This window comes from Megalobrama amblycephala, linkage group LG15, assembly GCF_018812025.1.
Source record: "Megalobrama amblycephala isolate DHTTF-2021 linkage group LG15, ASM1881202v1, whole genome shotgun sequence".
NCBI lineage: Eukaryota > Metazoa > Chordata > Actinopteri > Cypriniformes > Xenocyprididae > Megalobrama > Megalobrama amblycephala.
The window spans coordinates 11,849,439-11,863,049 of NC_063058.1; the positions used below are offsets into that span (position 1 = coordinate 11,849,439).

Below are 13,611 nucleotides of genomic sequence, written 5' to 3' on the forward strand. Positions count from 1 at the left end.
AAGGCAAAAATTGTCCGAAAGCTCCAAAAAGTAATAGCACACCTCTCCCCAAGATGTCTCACAATTTTGAGGTATCGTAAATGTTTATAGCACAAATGATTGTTTTGTTTAACATTTTTCCTCTCTACTTTCATCTCAAATTGTATCTGTTATTCTAGATGGCTGTTTCGGCACCGTATGCCTGAATGCACTATTCAGACGATTGCCTGTTTTGTGCGAATCGTTCTCATCAGTGTTCCCAGCAGATACACCTAAGAAATAATGAGGGCCTTTGTTTGGGACAAGCCTCGCAGGATGTTTTGAAGAATCATTATAGAGAGGTAAATTAGAATTTCAAACTTGCTGACACAGTCCCCCGGTCGATTCGTGATTTGAAGAAAGCAACAGGAAAATGAATACAGGAGGCTGAAGCATCTTTTCCGCATAATTGTGCTAGGGCGAGCGGTTTCCCGATGTACTTGCGTCTGTCTTCTATTCATTACCGATCTAAATGGGATAATCTGGTCCGCTTCTATTGCTGCAGAGCCGTCGCATTCACGATTCACGAGCCTGCACTGCAACACTGAATTGAATTAATTTGGTTCCCCAACTGAGGTGGAAAGTGGTTGAAAAGATCTGAGCAGAGAGCGAGCTTGGAAGTGTACATGAATTAATGTGTTTGTCGGAAGTGGGATGGAAGTGACAGGACAAGGGTGAGTGGGACTAAATGGTAGTGTGTAGGGTAGCAACTATGAAAGAGGAGGGAAGAGTTATGGAAGAGAGATCATAGGAAATGAATGCGAGTGTTTGAGGACGAGTGACTGAAGGAGAGAGAGAGAGGGAAGGGGGAGGTTTCCTAAGTGCTTGAGAATCAGTGACTGATAGAGGACAACATTGCAAGAGAGGTGTTGAGCATGCATCCGTCTCTAGTGTTATCTGTGCATGCTCAGATGGGGTAGGAGATACGCTGCACGGTACGGGGCACAGTGGGAAAAGCCTGGCAACTCTGCGGAAGCTTTTTATAGACATATGGGGAAGCAATAAGTCCAAATGGCATCAATTCTGAAGCAAAGCCACAAAAGCCATGAGAAGACAAGCTACTGACTCCTGCCTGATTTCTGGTGTGGGTTAGCTGAACTGGATGTCCGGAGCTCTCTTTGTCTCAGAGTGATGGTTCTTCCTATCAGGACGTGTCAGGATTGCCTCTGAGAGAAGCAATTTTTGGCTCGTCCTCCGAGGTGTCACACCGGATGCATTCTTTTTCTGCCAGCTCGATTGGCAATGTGACTTGTTCTTACTATTCTTAGTGCACTATTTGGATACATATTTTCTTCACATCAAATACTGATGGCTCCTGTACTGAAGACGTTCTCTTTAATGTAAAATACTCTTCATGATATACATTTTTGAATAAGTGGAATTGCAATGGAGGCTGAAAAGATTCACAGATGACTTTTGGTATGTCACAAACCTCTCAAAATAGAAGCTCAAAAGGGTGTTTTACTTATTTATTTTCTGGCTGTCTTAAGAACAAAGGTTCTTTCATGCCAAAAATGATACCGTTTGATTTAATTTTAACATCATACAGAAAAGATCAAAGCTTTGCTGAGAACAGTTTGTTTCAGTGCTGAAACTTTTCCAATTTTCTTGATGCCCTTTCCTTTTTGAAATTTTTCATTTTTAATTCCCTTAGAGATACTAGATATTCCTGGACTGAATTCAAAGTTTTCTAACATCAGCAGTGCCACAAACAACTATGCTGAGATGTTCAGATCAGAGAATGGGTCTTTTATCCAGATAGGTCTAAACAATACTGTGCTGGGCTTCAGACATGAAGTCCAGTGTCCTGTCCCCTCCTGGCTGCCGGTGCTGCTGTCATCCCCATGTGAAGGATGTTTCACGGCACAGCGCTAGGACCAATTGAACCAAGCAAGAGCCCTGACCGGAGAGCAGAGATCCGCAGGCACATTAAGATGGTCATGGAACAGCTGGAGGAAGTTCTCGCTGAGCTCAAGGATGTGGCGAAAGAGCTCCGGGAGGTAAAGCACACACTTTGGGTTTAAGGGATTGCTTTGATAAAACTTGATTTGAAGAGTCTGATGATGAGATGTTTTAATCCATGTGTCCAGTCCAGCTCCTGGAGGGCCAATGTCCTGCAGAGTTTAGCTGCCCAAACACACTTTCCTGGAAGTTTCTGGTAATCCCGAAGACCTTGATTAGTTTGTTCAGGTGTTTGATTAGCATTGGAGCTAAACTCTGCAGGATAGTGGCCCTCCAGGAGCACGATTTGACACCCCTTTTTTAACCCCACAAGGGGCGATCTACAAGCTACTACCATTGTGCCCTTGAGCAAGGCACTGATCCCTACATTGTACTGGGTAAGACCCAAAACATACTTTATGCAAGTATGCAAGTGCTTTTAGCTATGAATGATTGATTTTTTTTGCGAAAAGCAATTCACAATGCAACAAAGGTATGCATTCACATTCTCAAAGTTGCTTTACCACTGTAAAAGTTGTCGACATGTTTGTAAGTAGCTACTTGAACAGCACACCCTGTTTAATGGGATTGACTAGGGATGGGCAAGTCCGGTCCTGGAGGGCAACTGTCCTGCAGAGTTTATCCAAAATACAATCTTCAGGAGTGCTTGAAAATTACAGGAATGTGTGTCTGATTAGGGATGGAACTAAACTCTGCAGTCGGCTTGCTGCGATAGTCGGTGTTACCGGGGTTCAGCCCCAACACCGGTAACATCACTTGCCCACCACGGCACCACTCCCCACCGTCATTTTGATTTTTTATAACAAATAAAAATAATTTAGTTCAGTTAGAGAACAGACACTACAATTAAAAACTGAACGTGTCAACTCAATGCAGTGAGAGTCGCAGCACAGATCAGCAGCAGGAGTCAGATTTCACCTCACTTCGCCCATTTCGCCTCACTCGACTACACAAGACAATGGCGGATGATTTTGTTTTAAAGCAAAGTGTGAAAACGTCTATTTAAGTGATTATGTCAATGTACTGTTTTGTTGTTGTGTTTTTCATTAAGAATATTAATGAACTCACAATTCAAGCCAATTCAAGTTGATCTTCCATAGGAATTGAAAATGCTCGCTCTGCGCCAGTGGACACGCACCATAAGCGATTTAAAAGCAAGGTGGATAAAGAGGGGAAAAGACCAACTTCCCCCCCACCCCCGGTGATACCGGTATTACCGGTGTTGTCACATGTTGATTAACAGCTGGGAAAATGTCCTCACTGTCACATCCCTACTCTGCAGAAGAGTGTCTCTCAAGAACCATAGTTGGCCATCCCTGGCATAGACATATGAAGGGTCACCAAGTAATTTTGCCAAGTAAGACATGTTCCTGGATCAACATATTTTGTTGATCCTGGAACAACATTCCTATCCGAAAATTTATTCCTAACCTTTTCCCAACCCCTAAACCTAACCCTACCCCTAACTTATTTCTAAAATTAGAGGGAAATGATAGGTGAATAACACTGATGTGGAAGCACCTAACCCTGGTTCTCAGCCTAAACTTGACAAAAACAGTAAACTTGTCCCCTCAAATCTGATTGGTTGATTGGAATGTTGTTCCAGGATCAACAAAGATGTCGATCCAGGAACATGTTGTACTTGGTGAAATCACGTTCACCACCTATGAAGGTAACTCTATCACTCCCTTGTGCACTGGAGTTTGTTACCATCTCAGTAACACAGGAAAAATGGGTCTTGCAATGGACTGGTAAGAATTCCCGTTAATGTTTGTATACTTTTTTACTTTGGTTTCTGGCCTAAAAGCGACTATTGAATACTTGCTAACTATACACAAATACAGCGGGTACGTTTCATAATCATATACAAGGTCACAAACACATCCATGCCCCGTGATACGTCCACCTAGAGGCTGTTGACTGGACAGCTTGTCAGCCAAACAGCAACCAACAGATAGATTAACAAGGAGATAGACTTGCAGGATGACACCCCCCACACACGCCATGACATCCCATACAAGCAAGATGTCATCTGTGATGCCTAATTATCACCCGGCGAATCAGACAATGGGCCGACATGTGCGGGAGCGCATCTGATTTCCTCATTTTCTCACCTGTCAATGCCTCATCTCTTTTGCAGTTATCTCCCTTTGTGCTGGGCGACTGCTTTCAGCATTATGTGAGAGGACATCTCCTTAATTAATCTCTTTCCTCGGGTGGATATCTATCTGCCTCATTACTGTCACTGAGTCTATGAGTGTCCCAGACTGGCATTTGTCTCATCATCTCAGTCACAGCTCCTCTGGATTTGTCTCATTCGTCTCCTTGGCCAAGTTCAGGCATCACCGGTAGCTCTGCCGATCTTGCATGAGTTAACACCTCCATCTGTCACTCACACCTTGCAGCAGAGCCTTATTGTTACTACTGACATCTTGTTATGGTTATTAGTTTTGCCATACGCTCATCTGTCTTTCAGCTGTCTCTTATTCCATGGATAACAGCCAAACATTTGTCATGATTCTGAATTCTTTGCTGCCAAGTGCAACCAGTACACTGCTCACTTATACGCCTTTGCTTAATCTATGCACAGAGAATTATGCAGATGTCTAAAGTTCTTTTCATGCTTGTGTAATTAAATATTTTGGCAAATCTGATCATTCTTTCAGCTAGCAATAAAAGTGTAGTACTTTCAGCTCCGTTTAACGCATTTCTATCATGTTTAAATCCATTGCATATAATTCCACTGATTTCCCGCCAAAAACAGCACTTACACAGATCCTGTCTAAGCCTTCGTTATTTTCTGTTGTATCAAATAGATTTATAAATTAAAACATAATTTAAAAAGAGATCAACAATTTTAATTGGACTGACTTTTATGTTATTTGTATTATTTACTGTACAATGGTGTAAACAACACTGATGGGAAAGTTAATGTTGATGTTGGTTGATGTTTTTGAAAATCTTAGTTGCTTCAAGTAGCCAGGGTACACTTTTGAAAAGTATTTAGCTAAGTTTTGTTAGCAACTTTTGTAGTGTGCTTTTTTCAAAAGAGTAGCTTGACTACTCAAATAGCTTACACACTTCTTTAAAGTGTTAGTTCACCCAAAAATGAAAATTATGTCATTTATTACTTACCCTCATGCCGTTCTACACCCGTAAGACCTTCGTTCATCTTCAGAAAACAATTAATATATTTTAGTTGAAATCCGATGTGGCTCCGTGAGGCCTTCAAAGGGAGCAATGACATTTCCTCTCTCAAGATCCATAAAGGTACTAAAAACATATTTAAATCAGTTAATGTGAGTACAGTGGTTCAATATTAATATTATAAAGCGACGAGAATATTTTCGGAGCGCCAAAAAAAAACAAAATAGTGAATTATTTAGTGATTGCCAATTTCAAAACACTGCTTCAGGAAGCATCGGAGCACAAATGAATCAGTGTATCAAATCATGATTCGGATCGCGTGTCAAACTGCCAACGGCTGAAATTACGTGACTTTGGCACTCCGAACAGCAGATTCGATACACTGATTCATTTGTGCTCCGATGCTTCCTGAAGCAGTGTTTTGAAATCGGCCATCACTAAATAAGTCGTTTTTTTGTTTTTTTGGCGCTTCGAAAATATTCTCGTCGCTTAATAATATTAATATTGAACCACTGTACTCACATGAACTGATTTAAATATGTTTTTAGTACATTAATGGATCTTGAGAGAGGAAGTGTCATTGCTCCCTATGAAGGCCTCACTGAGCCATCGGATTTCAACTAAAATATCTTAATTTGTGTTACGAAGATGAGCGAAGGTCTTACGGGTGTGGAACGGCATGAGGGTGAGTAATAAATGACAGAACTTTCATTTTTGGGTGAACTAACCCCTTAAAATACATATAAGGGGTCACTGTCTCTTTAATTATAGTATATGTCTATCCAATTAGTAATCAAAATTGTAAACCAAAACAAATAATTATCATATAACAATATGAAAATGTTGCTTCTGAATGTTCTCTTAACATTCAGTTTATGTTTTAAAAACGTTTTTTTCTTGGTTATGTGAATGTTAAGGGAACATTCCATTTTTTATCATTTTATCATGTTCTCTGAATGTTCTGAAATAAATTAGTAACATTTAAAAAAAAAACATTAGACGAGCATCCAACTAAAACTTTCCTGAAAAAAATGTTCCATGAACTATGTATTAATAATGTTTTATTAAAAATGCAAACATTTTTAGTACATTATTAAAGGCCAGAAAATTTGAATGAATATTCTATAAACGTTACTGGAAGAACGTTTGTTCATAACATTGAGAGAACCTTGCCAGAACATTTGTCAAAGTTCTGAGAATGTTCCCATTAGCCAGGAAGGTATATACGTTGAATGCAATGTAAGCTCTTTTGGATATAAACGTCTGCCAAATGCATAAATATATATGTAGACAGATATGGAGATTATTTTCAGAGCAAATATATGGGGAAGTCAGCAATGCATGATGAAAAATGTATGAGGGAATCTCTTTCTGAATCGAATAGTTTCTATCAGATGTTTTGGAGGCTCCAGCCAGCCTCCAGGTAAAAATCAATCACTAAAGAAGCCCAGTGCTGGCGATGCGTCCGTTTCTTACTGCTTTTAAATCAGGTTTCCTCTCACAAAAAGTTTAAATTGGTAAAATGCTTGTTCTGACTCACACTTTGTTCCAAACACTCTGTTTAAAAGCCTTCTGGGAGGGTTTGGCAATTATCTGACTCCAAGACCCGGGGTTCTGCAGGTAAGATGACTGTAAGACAAAGCGGATTAAAAAAAAAAAAAAATCATATGAGTTATAACTTTTGTTGCACCAGCTGCTTAATTAGATTTAGATAAGGGATTTGAACAATCCTCTAAACTGACTTTTTGTCTTTAGTTTTTTGATCCTTTATTATAAATATAACTTCTTTATTTTGTAAAACATCTGTTATAAATTGTTATAGTTCAGAAAAGAAATGAATAGATATTTTGAAAAATGTGGTAAAAATTATGTACACTCACATGAAATGATGCCAGTCATGATCTTGGTTAGAAAATACTGTTTTATTTTACATTGAGAGGGTCGCCCCATGGGAGCGGCCATTTTGAGATCACATGACCAGCCAGTATTCGACTCACTTTATTTTTGTAATGCCCCATTGTTGGACATTTCACGCACAGAAATAAATGAATCGTGGCTAACTGCGAATAATAATGGCTTGAAAAACTGTCCTTGGTAACTGAAAACCTTTGCATGGTGAGGCATCCACACCACTAGGTGTCAGTGTCAAGTAGACAACTGATATATCAAACAAAAATACTGAGTGATTTTAAAGTTCAAATCTTTTCTTCGCTATTGTGTTTATATCTGAATGAAACCAACAAGAAAAAATGTAGAGTAGGATTTGATTGGATCATTGTTTGTTATTGCTATGATCTCAAGTGAGTGACAGGTTGTCCCGCCTTCCCACCGAAAAATACATCATCAGAGAAGAGAAAAGATATAGTTTCAAGAACGAGGGGAAGTTTATTTTGATTAAAGATTATGAATAATGATATGCAAGGATAAATCCTTAAAGGGTTAGTTCACCCAAAAATGAAAATAATGTCACCCTCATGTCATTCCACACCCGTAAGACCTTAATTCATCTTCAGAACACAAATTAAGATATTTTTGATAAAATTCGATGGCTCAGTTGACAGCAAGATAATTAACACTTTCAGATGCCCAGAAAGCTACTAAAGACATATTTAAAATAGTTCATGTGACTACAGTGGTTTAACCTTAATGTTACGAAACGACGAGAAAACTTTTTATACGCCAAAATATTTCAAAACATTGAAGCTTCAAAGCTTTATGAATCTTTTGTTTCGAATCAGTGGTTCGGAGCGTGTATCAAACTACCAAAGTCACGTAATTTCAGTAAACGAGGCTTCGTTACGTCATAAGTGTTTTGAAATTTCAGTGGTTCACCACTGGGGGGCGTCACTTTGGCAGTTTGTTACACGCTCCGAACCACTGATTCGAAACAAAAGATTCGTAAAGCTTCATGAAGCAGTGTTTTGAAATCGCCCATCACTAGATATTGCTGAATAAAGTCATTATTTTGTTTTTTTGTCGCACAAAAAGTCGCTTCGTAACATTAAGGGTTGAACCACTGTAGTCACATGAACTGTTTAAATAGTTCTTTTTCTAGGCCTCTGAAAGTGTTAATGATCTTGCTGGCAATGGAGGCCTCACTGAGCCATCGGATTTCATCAAAAATATCTTAATTAGTGTGTAATTAGTGAATGAAGGTCTGTGGAACGACATGAGGGTGAGTAATTAATGACAGAATTTTCATTTTGGGGTGAACTAACCCTTTAATAAACACTGCAATATCCCATAAAAAAACAAGAATTGTCCATTTGGATTTCATGGTGACTTTAAAGGGTTACTTGTATAACAAAACACTGTATTCATTGTAAAATCACTGTAACACATGCCAGTGGTTAATTACTTTATTTCACATTCCTCAAAGAGCATATTTCCATAATTACTTTGATTATACCAATAACATGTTTGTCATTTACATTACATTTATGCATTTGGCGGACAGTTATATCTGAGTAAACTTACATTGCATTCATGTTATATCAGTTTATGCATCATGAGTACCATGTGATTCGAACCCATGCCCTTGGCGTTACTTACATTGTACTGTTACCGAGCTATAGAAATGTGTCATCTTTATGTGTTCAAGTGCACAGCACGCAACAAGAGTACTAGCTATTTGTTATGAGCAATGTCTCCTACAACAGTCATGACACTTGGGAATCTCTATAGGTCAGCATTTCTGCTTTGCAAGGTGTGCATGGCTCCTTATGTCATACCGCCCTCCACAATGTACCAATTTTCAGACGGTCTTTGTCGAGCAGCACTCTGATCTCTGATCAGTTAGTGTGTGGATGGCAGGAATGCATTAAACATGAACTGTCTGACAGCACCGCACATCAGGGCACAACCCCACGAGAGATGATCTAATACCTCCTCCAGACAGGACCTTTCAGTGGAGTCCCAAAATGTATCTCTCTGATAACCGCACAGCGCTTATCATACTTGGCAGTGTTCGATATATACTCGTAAATACAGTACATTATGTTTGTACAGTCCTTACTTGTCTGCATTGCAAAAGCTTGGCATTGTTTACGTATCGTGTGCTCTTTCGAGCAGCAGGTGCGGTGTGAATGAATATTTGAGCTGTTGAATGCCTGTCATTTGGGCTTTTCCTGTTTACATTTGACTGCTCATTACCGAATCCCAACAGCCAAAAGCCTGTGGCCCGCTGCCGAATAGCCGATCTGCTATATTATAAACACTCATACTGCCACATCCTGCAATTGAATGCAATGAGAATGTTTGACAGCAGCAAAGCCCTGAGCTCATTGAAATCAGAAGCAGCGCATAACAGAACAAGCTGTCATTAATAACTCTGATATTTTAATTCAAACGCAGTGCTTTATCATCAAAATCCAAATAAAACAGTATAAATATAGAATACTAAGCTGCTTAATATTGACAAAAGGCACGTAATGAGTTTGCAGTGTAGTCGTATGATTTAAATCTGAATGGTATCCCATAGCCATATATGTATGTTACATAATCTGATTAAAATCTACAGACAGACTTTCTGATCAAAGAGGCTTCCATCTGTGGGATCGCTACTCCTGTGCTTTGTTTTGTCTCTGAATTGTGTGCACCAGCCTTGAGACCCTGCTCAGAAAAGGAACTGGGTAAAGCAAGAGAAGGAATATTGATAAGCGTATGGTTGAGTTCTTATGTAAGATGCAGTTACTAGCGCAGCAGGAGGACAAATTCCCTTCAGCACAAACATATTAAATATTCCAATGCCAGTGGATGAAATGGGGTGAGATTGGGGAATAAAGATGGAATAGATAAATATACATATACATATACATAAAAGTGTATATATATATATATATATATATATATATATATATATATACACACACACACACACATATATATATATATATATATATATATATATATATATATATATATATATATATATATATATATAGTATCTCACAGAAGTGAGTACCCCCCCTTACATTTTTGTAAATAAGTATCTTTTAAATATTTTATTATATCTTTTCATGTGACAACACTGAAGAAACGACATTAATGGGTGTGTTCAGCTTGTATAACAGTGTAAATTTGCTGTCCCCTCAAAATAACTCAACACACAACCATTAATGTCTAAACCGCTGGCCATAAAAGTGAGTACACCCCTAAGTGAAAATGTCCAAATTGGGCCCAAAGTGTCAATATTTTGTGTGGCCACCATTATTTTCCAGCACTGCCTTAATCCTCTTGGGCATGGAGTTCACCAGAGCTTCACAGGTTTCCACTGGAGTCCTCTCCACTCCTCCATGACGACATCACAGAGCTGGTGGATGTTAGAGACCTTGCGCTCCTCCACCTTCTGTTTGAGGATGCCCCACAGATGCTCAATAGGGTTTAGGTACCCTCAGCTTCTTTAGCAAGGCAGTGGTCGTCTTGGAGGTGTGTTTGGGGTCGTTATCACGTTGGAATATTGCCCTGCGGCCCAGTCTCCGATGGGAGGGGATCATGCTCTGCTCATTCATGGTTCCCTCAATGAACTGTAGCTCCCCAGTGCCGGCAGCACTCATGCAGCCCCAGACCATGACACTCCCACCACAATGCTTGACTGTAGGCAAGACACACTTGTCTTTGTACTCCTCACCTGGTTGCCGCCACAAGCTTGACACCATCTCAAACAAAAAAGTTTATCTTGGTCTCATCAGACCACAGGACATGGTTCCAGTAATCCATGTCCTTAGTCTGCTTGTCTTCAGCAAACTGTTTGCGGGCTTTCTTGTGCATCATCTTTAGAAGAGGCTTCCTTCTGGGACGACAGCCATGCAGACCAATTTGATGCAGTGTGCGGCGTATGGTCTGAGCACTGACAGGCTGACCCCCCACCCCTTCAACCTCTGCAGCAATGCTGGCAGCACTCATACGTCTATTTCCAAACACAACCTCTGGATATGACGCTGAGCACCTGCATTCAACTTCTTTGGTCGACCATGGCGAAGCCTGTTCTGAGTGGAACCTGTCCTGTTAAACTGCTCTATGGTCTTGGCCAACGTGCTGCAGCTCAGTTTCAGGGTCTTGGCAATCTTCTTATAGCCTACGCCATCTTTATGTAGAGCAACAATTCTTTTTTTCTTGTTCGTGTTGATTTTGTATTGTAATAATTTACCAAAACCTGGTTGTTACTTGAAAAAGTTTATCTTTTTTCTTTTACTAGTCTTACTTTTTGTCTGTATACAGCCAATTAAACCTAGTGAAGACCCTGTCAATATTTAAATTTGAATAAATAAATAAATAAATTTGAAAATGGCATTAAAAAAATGATTTTATTAAATTTTTATGAATGTTGCAACCCTCCCCTGTTATGGGGTCAGTTGCAACATTTTACTTTGTCTATTCAAGTATAAATTATACATATATTATCATATGCACACATGTTGCAGCAGTGTGGGTGGGTAGCCGACAAATATGGGTATATTGTATTAAAATTTTGGATTTCCAATACAAACAGTCTCTAAGAAACTCAAGGAAATGCAAAAAGTGTTGAAACCATCCCCACTCTCCCCCTATTTATTATAAATGTATTTATCTGTGCACATCATTATTTTTTTTAATTCATATGCCCTCATAATCTTTCATCAAAATAACTTTGCAGTTTTCGAACGGCTCTAGGGCGGTACAACCTGTCAGTCACATGCGATCCACCAATAGCAAACCACAACCATCCAATCAATTTCTGATAGTCAAAATCAAATCCCATCCAACATTTTTCTTGTCCGTTTCACTCGGATACATCAGAATAGTTAAGAAAAGACTATTCCACCTTCCACTTCATGCTGACTTTAAAAATACTGTAAAAGAAAGAAAGTCAAATAGGTTTGAGACAACATAAGGATGATGACAGAATATTAATTTTTGAGCGAATAACCCTTTTAAGAGTGAACAAAAGCTTCAGATATGGTTATGAGAGTTATTTCCTGACATTTATTCAATTTTCTCTTTTTCCCATTCAGGTTGTGGCCCAAATTGACAAGTTAACAGCAGATATTGACCTTGACTCAGAGGATGACCTGACAGTAGTGTGCTGCAGCGAGGACCGTGGCGACCTCTTGCACAATGAGACATTATCCGACAACCTTTTACTGCACAATCCTCTCCGTAACCCAACCACAGCTAAGAAGCAAGAGTTAGACCTCTACCGCAGGAGCTGTGGAGACTTACCTGCCCTCAATGGACCATTAAAGGCCCCAAACAGCCCTAAAGCCTCCTGGCTCTTTGGATCAGGAGGAAGGATCCATTCTTACGACAAGACGCTATATCACGCGTTGTGCTGTGATGATGATTACGATGAAGAGAGAGGGGGACTAAGATCATCAAGGCTGTCGTCCACAGACTCTGTGTTTTCATCTTCGCCTCCAAGGTTTCTGACTCCCAGATGTAAACGTAAAACTTACTCAAGCCCGGACTCGAAAAAAAGAGCCCTCCGTAGCTGCAGTACGCAAACTGTATCTGATAAAAGCACACAAACTCACTTCCCATTCATTCCAGTCAAGCTGAGATCTTCAAGTGACTACAAGAACTAAAACATCTGCAAGCATCCCAAAAAGGAATTCACCAAAAAATTAAAAATCTTTTATTATATTTTATGCTCATGCTGTTCTGAAACCATGACTTTCTTTGTTCTGTGGAACACAGAAGGTGAAATTTTATTTTCGATATAATAAAAGTAAAAGAGAACTAGGGATGTGAAGGTACACAATGACAAAAAATCACCATAAGAGTAGTCCTTATGACTCGTTTAAAATCTTCTGAATGTACACTACCAATCAAAAGTTTGAAATATATATATACATAATGTTTTTGAGAGAAGTCTTTTATGCTCTCCAAGGCTGCATTTGTTTGATGAAAAATACAGTAAAACAGAAATAATGTGAAATTGTAATGATTCCCTTTGTCTCTGTTTCATGGACTCTTCCTGTGGTTTAGATCCTGTTTCCTTGGCTGTGTCCGTAATCGCCCCCTATACCCTTAAATAGGGCACTATTTGAGTGGACAGCCATTTGTAGTGGTGTCCGAAACCATAGTGGACATTATCAAATGCACTCATTCAATCCCACAATGCACCGCAATAACGAGTGCACAAACAACGTACACTCAACGGCTAGAGAATACCCATAATGCACTGTGAGAGACCGCAGATGAATCATCCATCCATTTTCCAAACCGCTGGTCCAATGTGGGTACAGCGTAATATCATACAGTTATACATTCCTTTTTATTTGGTTATTAAATTGTTTAATTAAGGTTTATACATAGTTCAAGATAAATCTTTTCATCTTGTTCATTTAAACCCTCAGTGATAGTCTGTTCATTGTCTTGTGTTAACGTTTCATGCTGGTGTATGCCTTTTATGGTTCCTGATGTTTATTAAATGTGAGTTCATCATTCTTCTGCGTCAAGCCTCTTGTTTGGATTTATCACATCAAGCCAGAACGTAGCAGAACA

The 13,611-nt window shown here is 39.3% G+C and overlaps 1 protein-coding gene across 1 annotated transcript; it reads left to right on the forward strand.

Moving 5' to 3' along the window:
• Nucleotides 1-253: 253 nt before the first annotated feature.
• Nucleotides 254-12,755, forward strand: LOC125248007 (inhibitory synaptic factor 1). Its single transcript, XM_048159557.1, has 2 exons — nt 254-2,018; nt 12,120-12,755. Exons 1-2 carry the CDS (start codon nt 1,872-1,874, stop codon nt 12,687-12,689), a joined length of 717 nt encoding a protein of 238 aa, XP_048015514.1. The 5' UTR covers nt 254-1,871; the 3' UTR covers nt 12,690-12,755.
• The last annotated feature ends 856 nt before the right edge of the window (nt 12,756-13,611 follow it).

What these genes read in the sequence shown, in the direction of transcription:
- LOC125248007 (XM_048159557.1), top strand. Translation starts at nt 1,872, where the DNA reads ATGTTTCACGGCACAGCGCTAGGACCAATTGAACCAAGCAAGAGCCCT. An exon ending in TGGCGAAAGAGCTCCGGGAG is followed by an intron (nt 2,019 to 12,119) that starts GTAAAGCACACA and finishes TTTCCCATTCAG; the next exon opens with GTTGTGGCCCAAATTGACAA.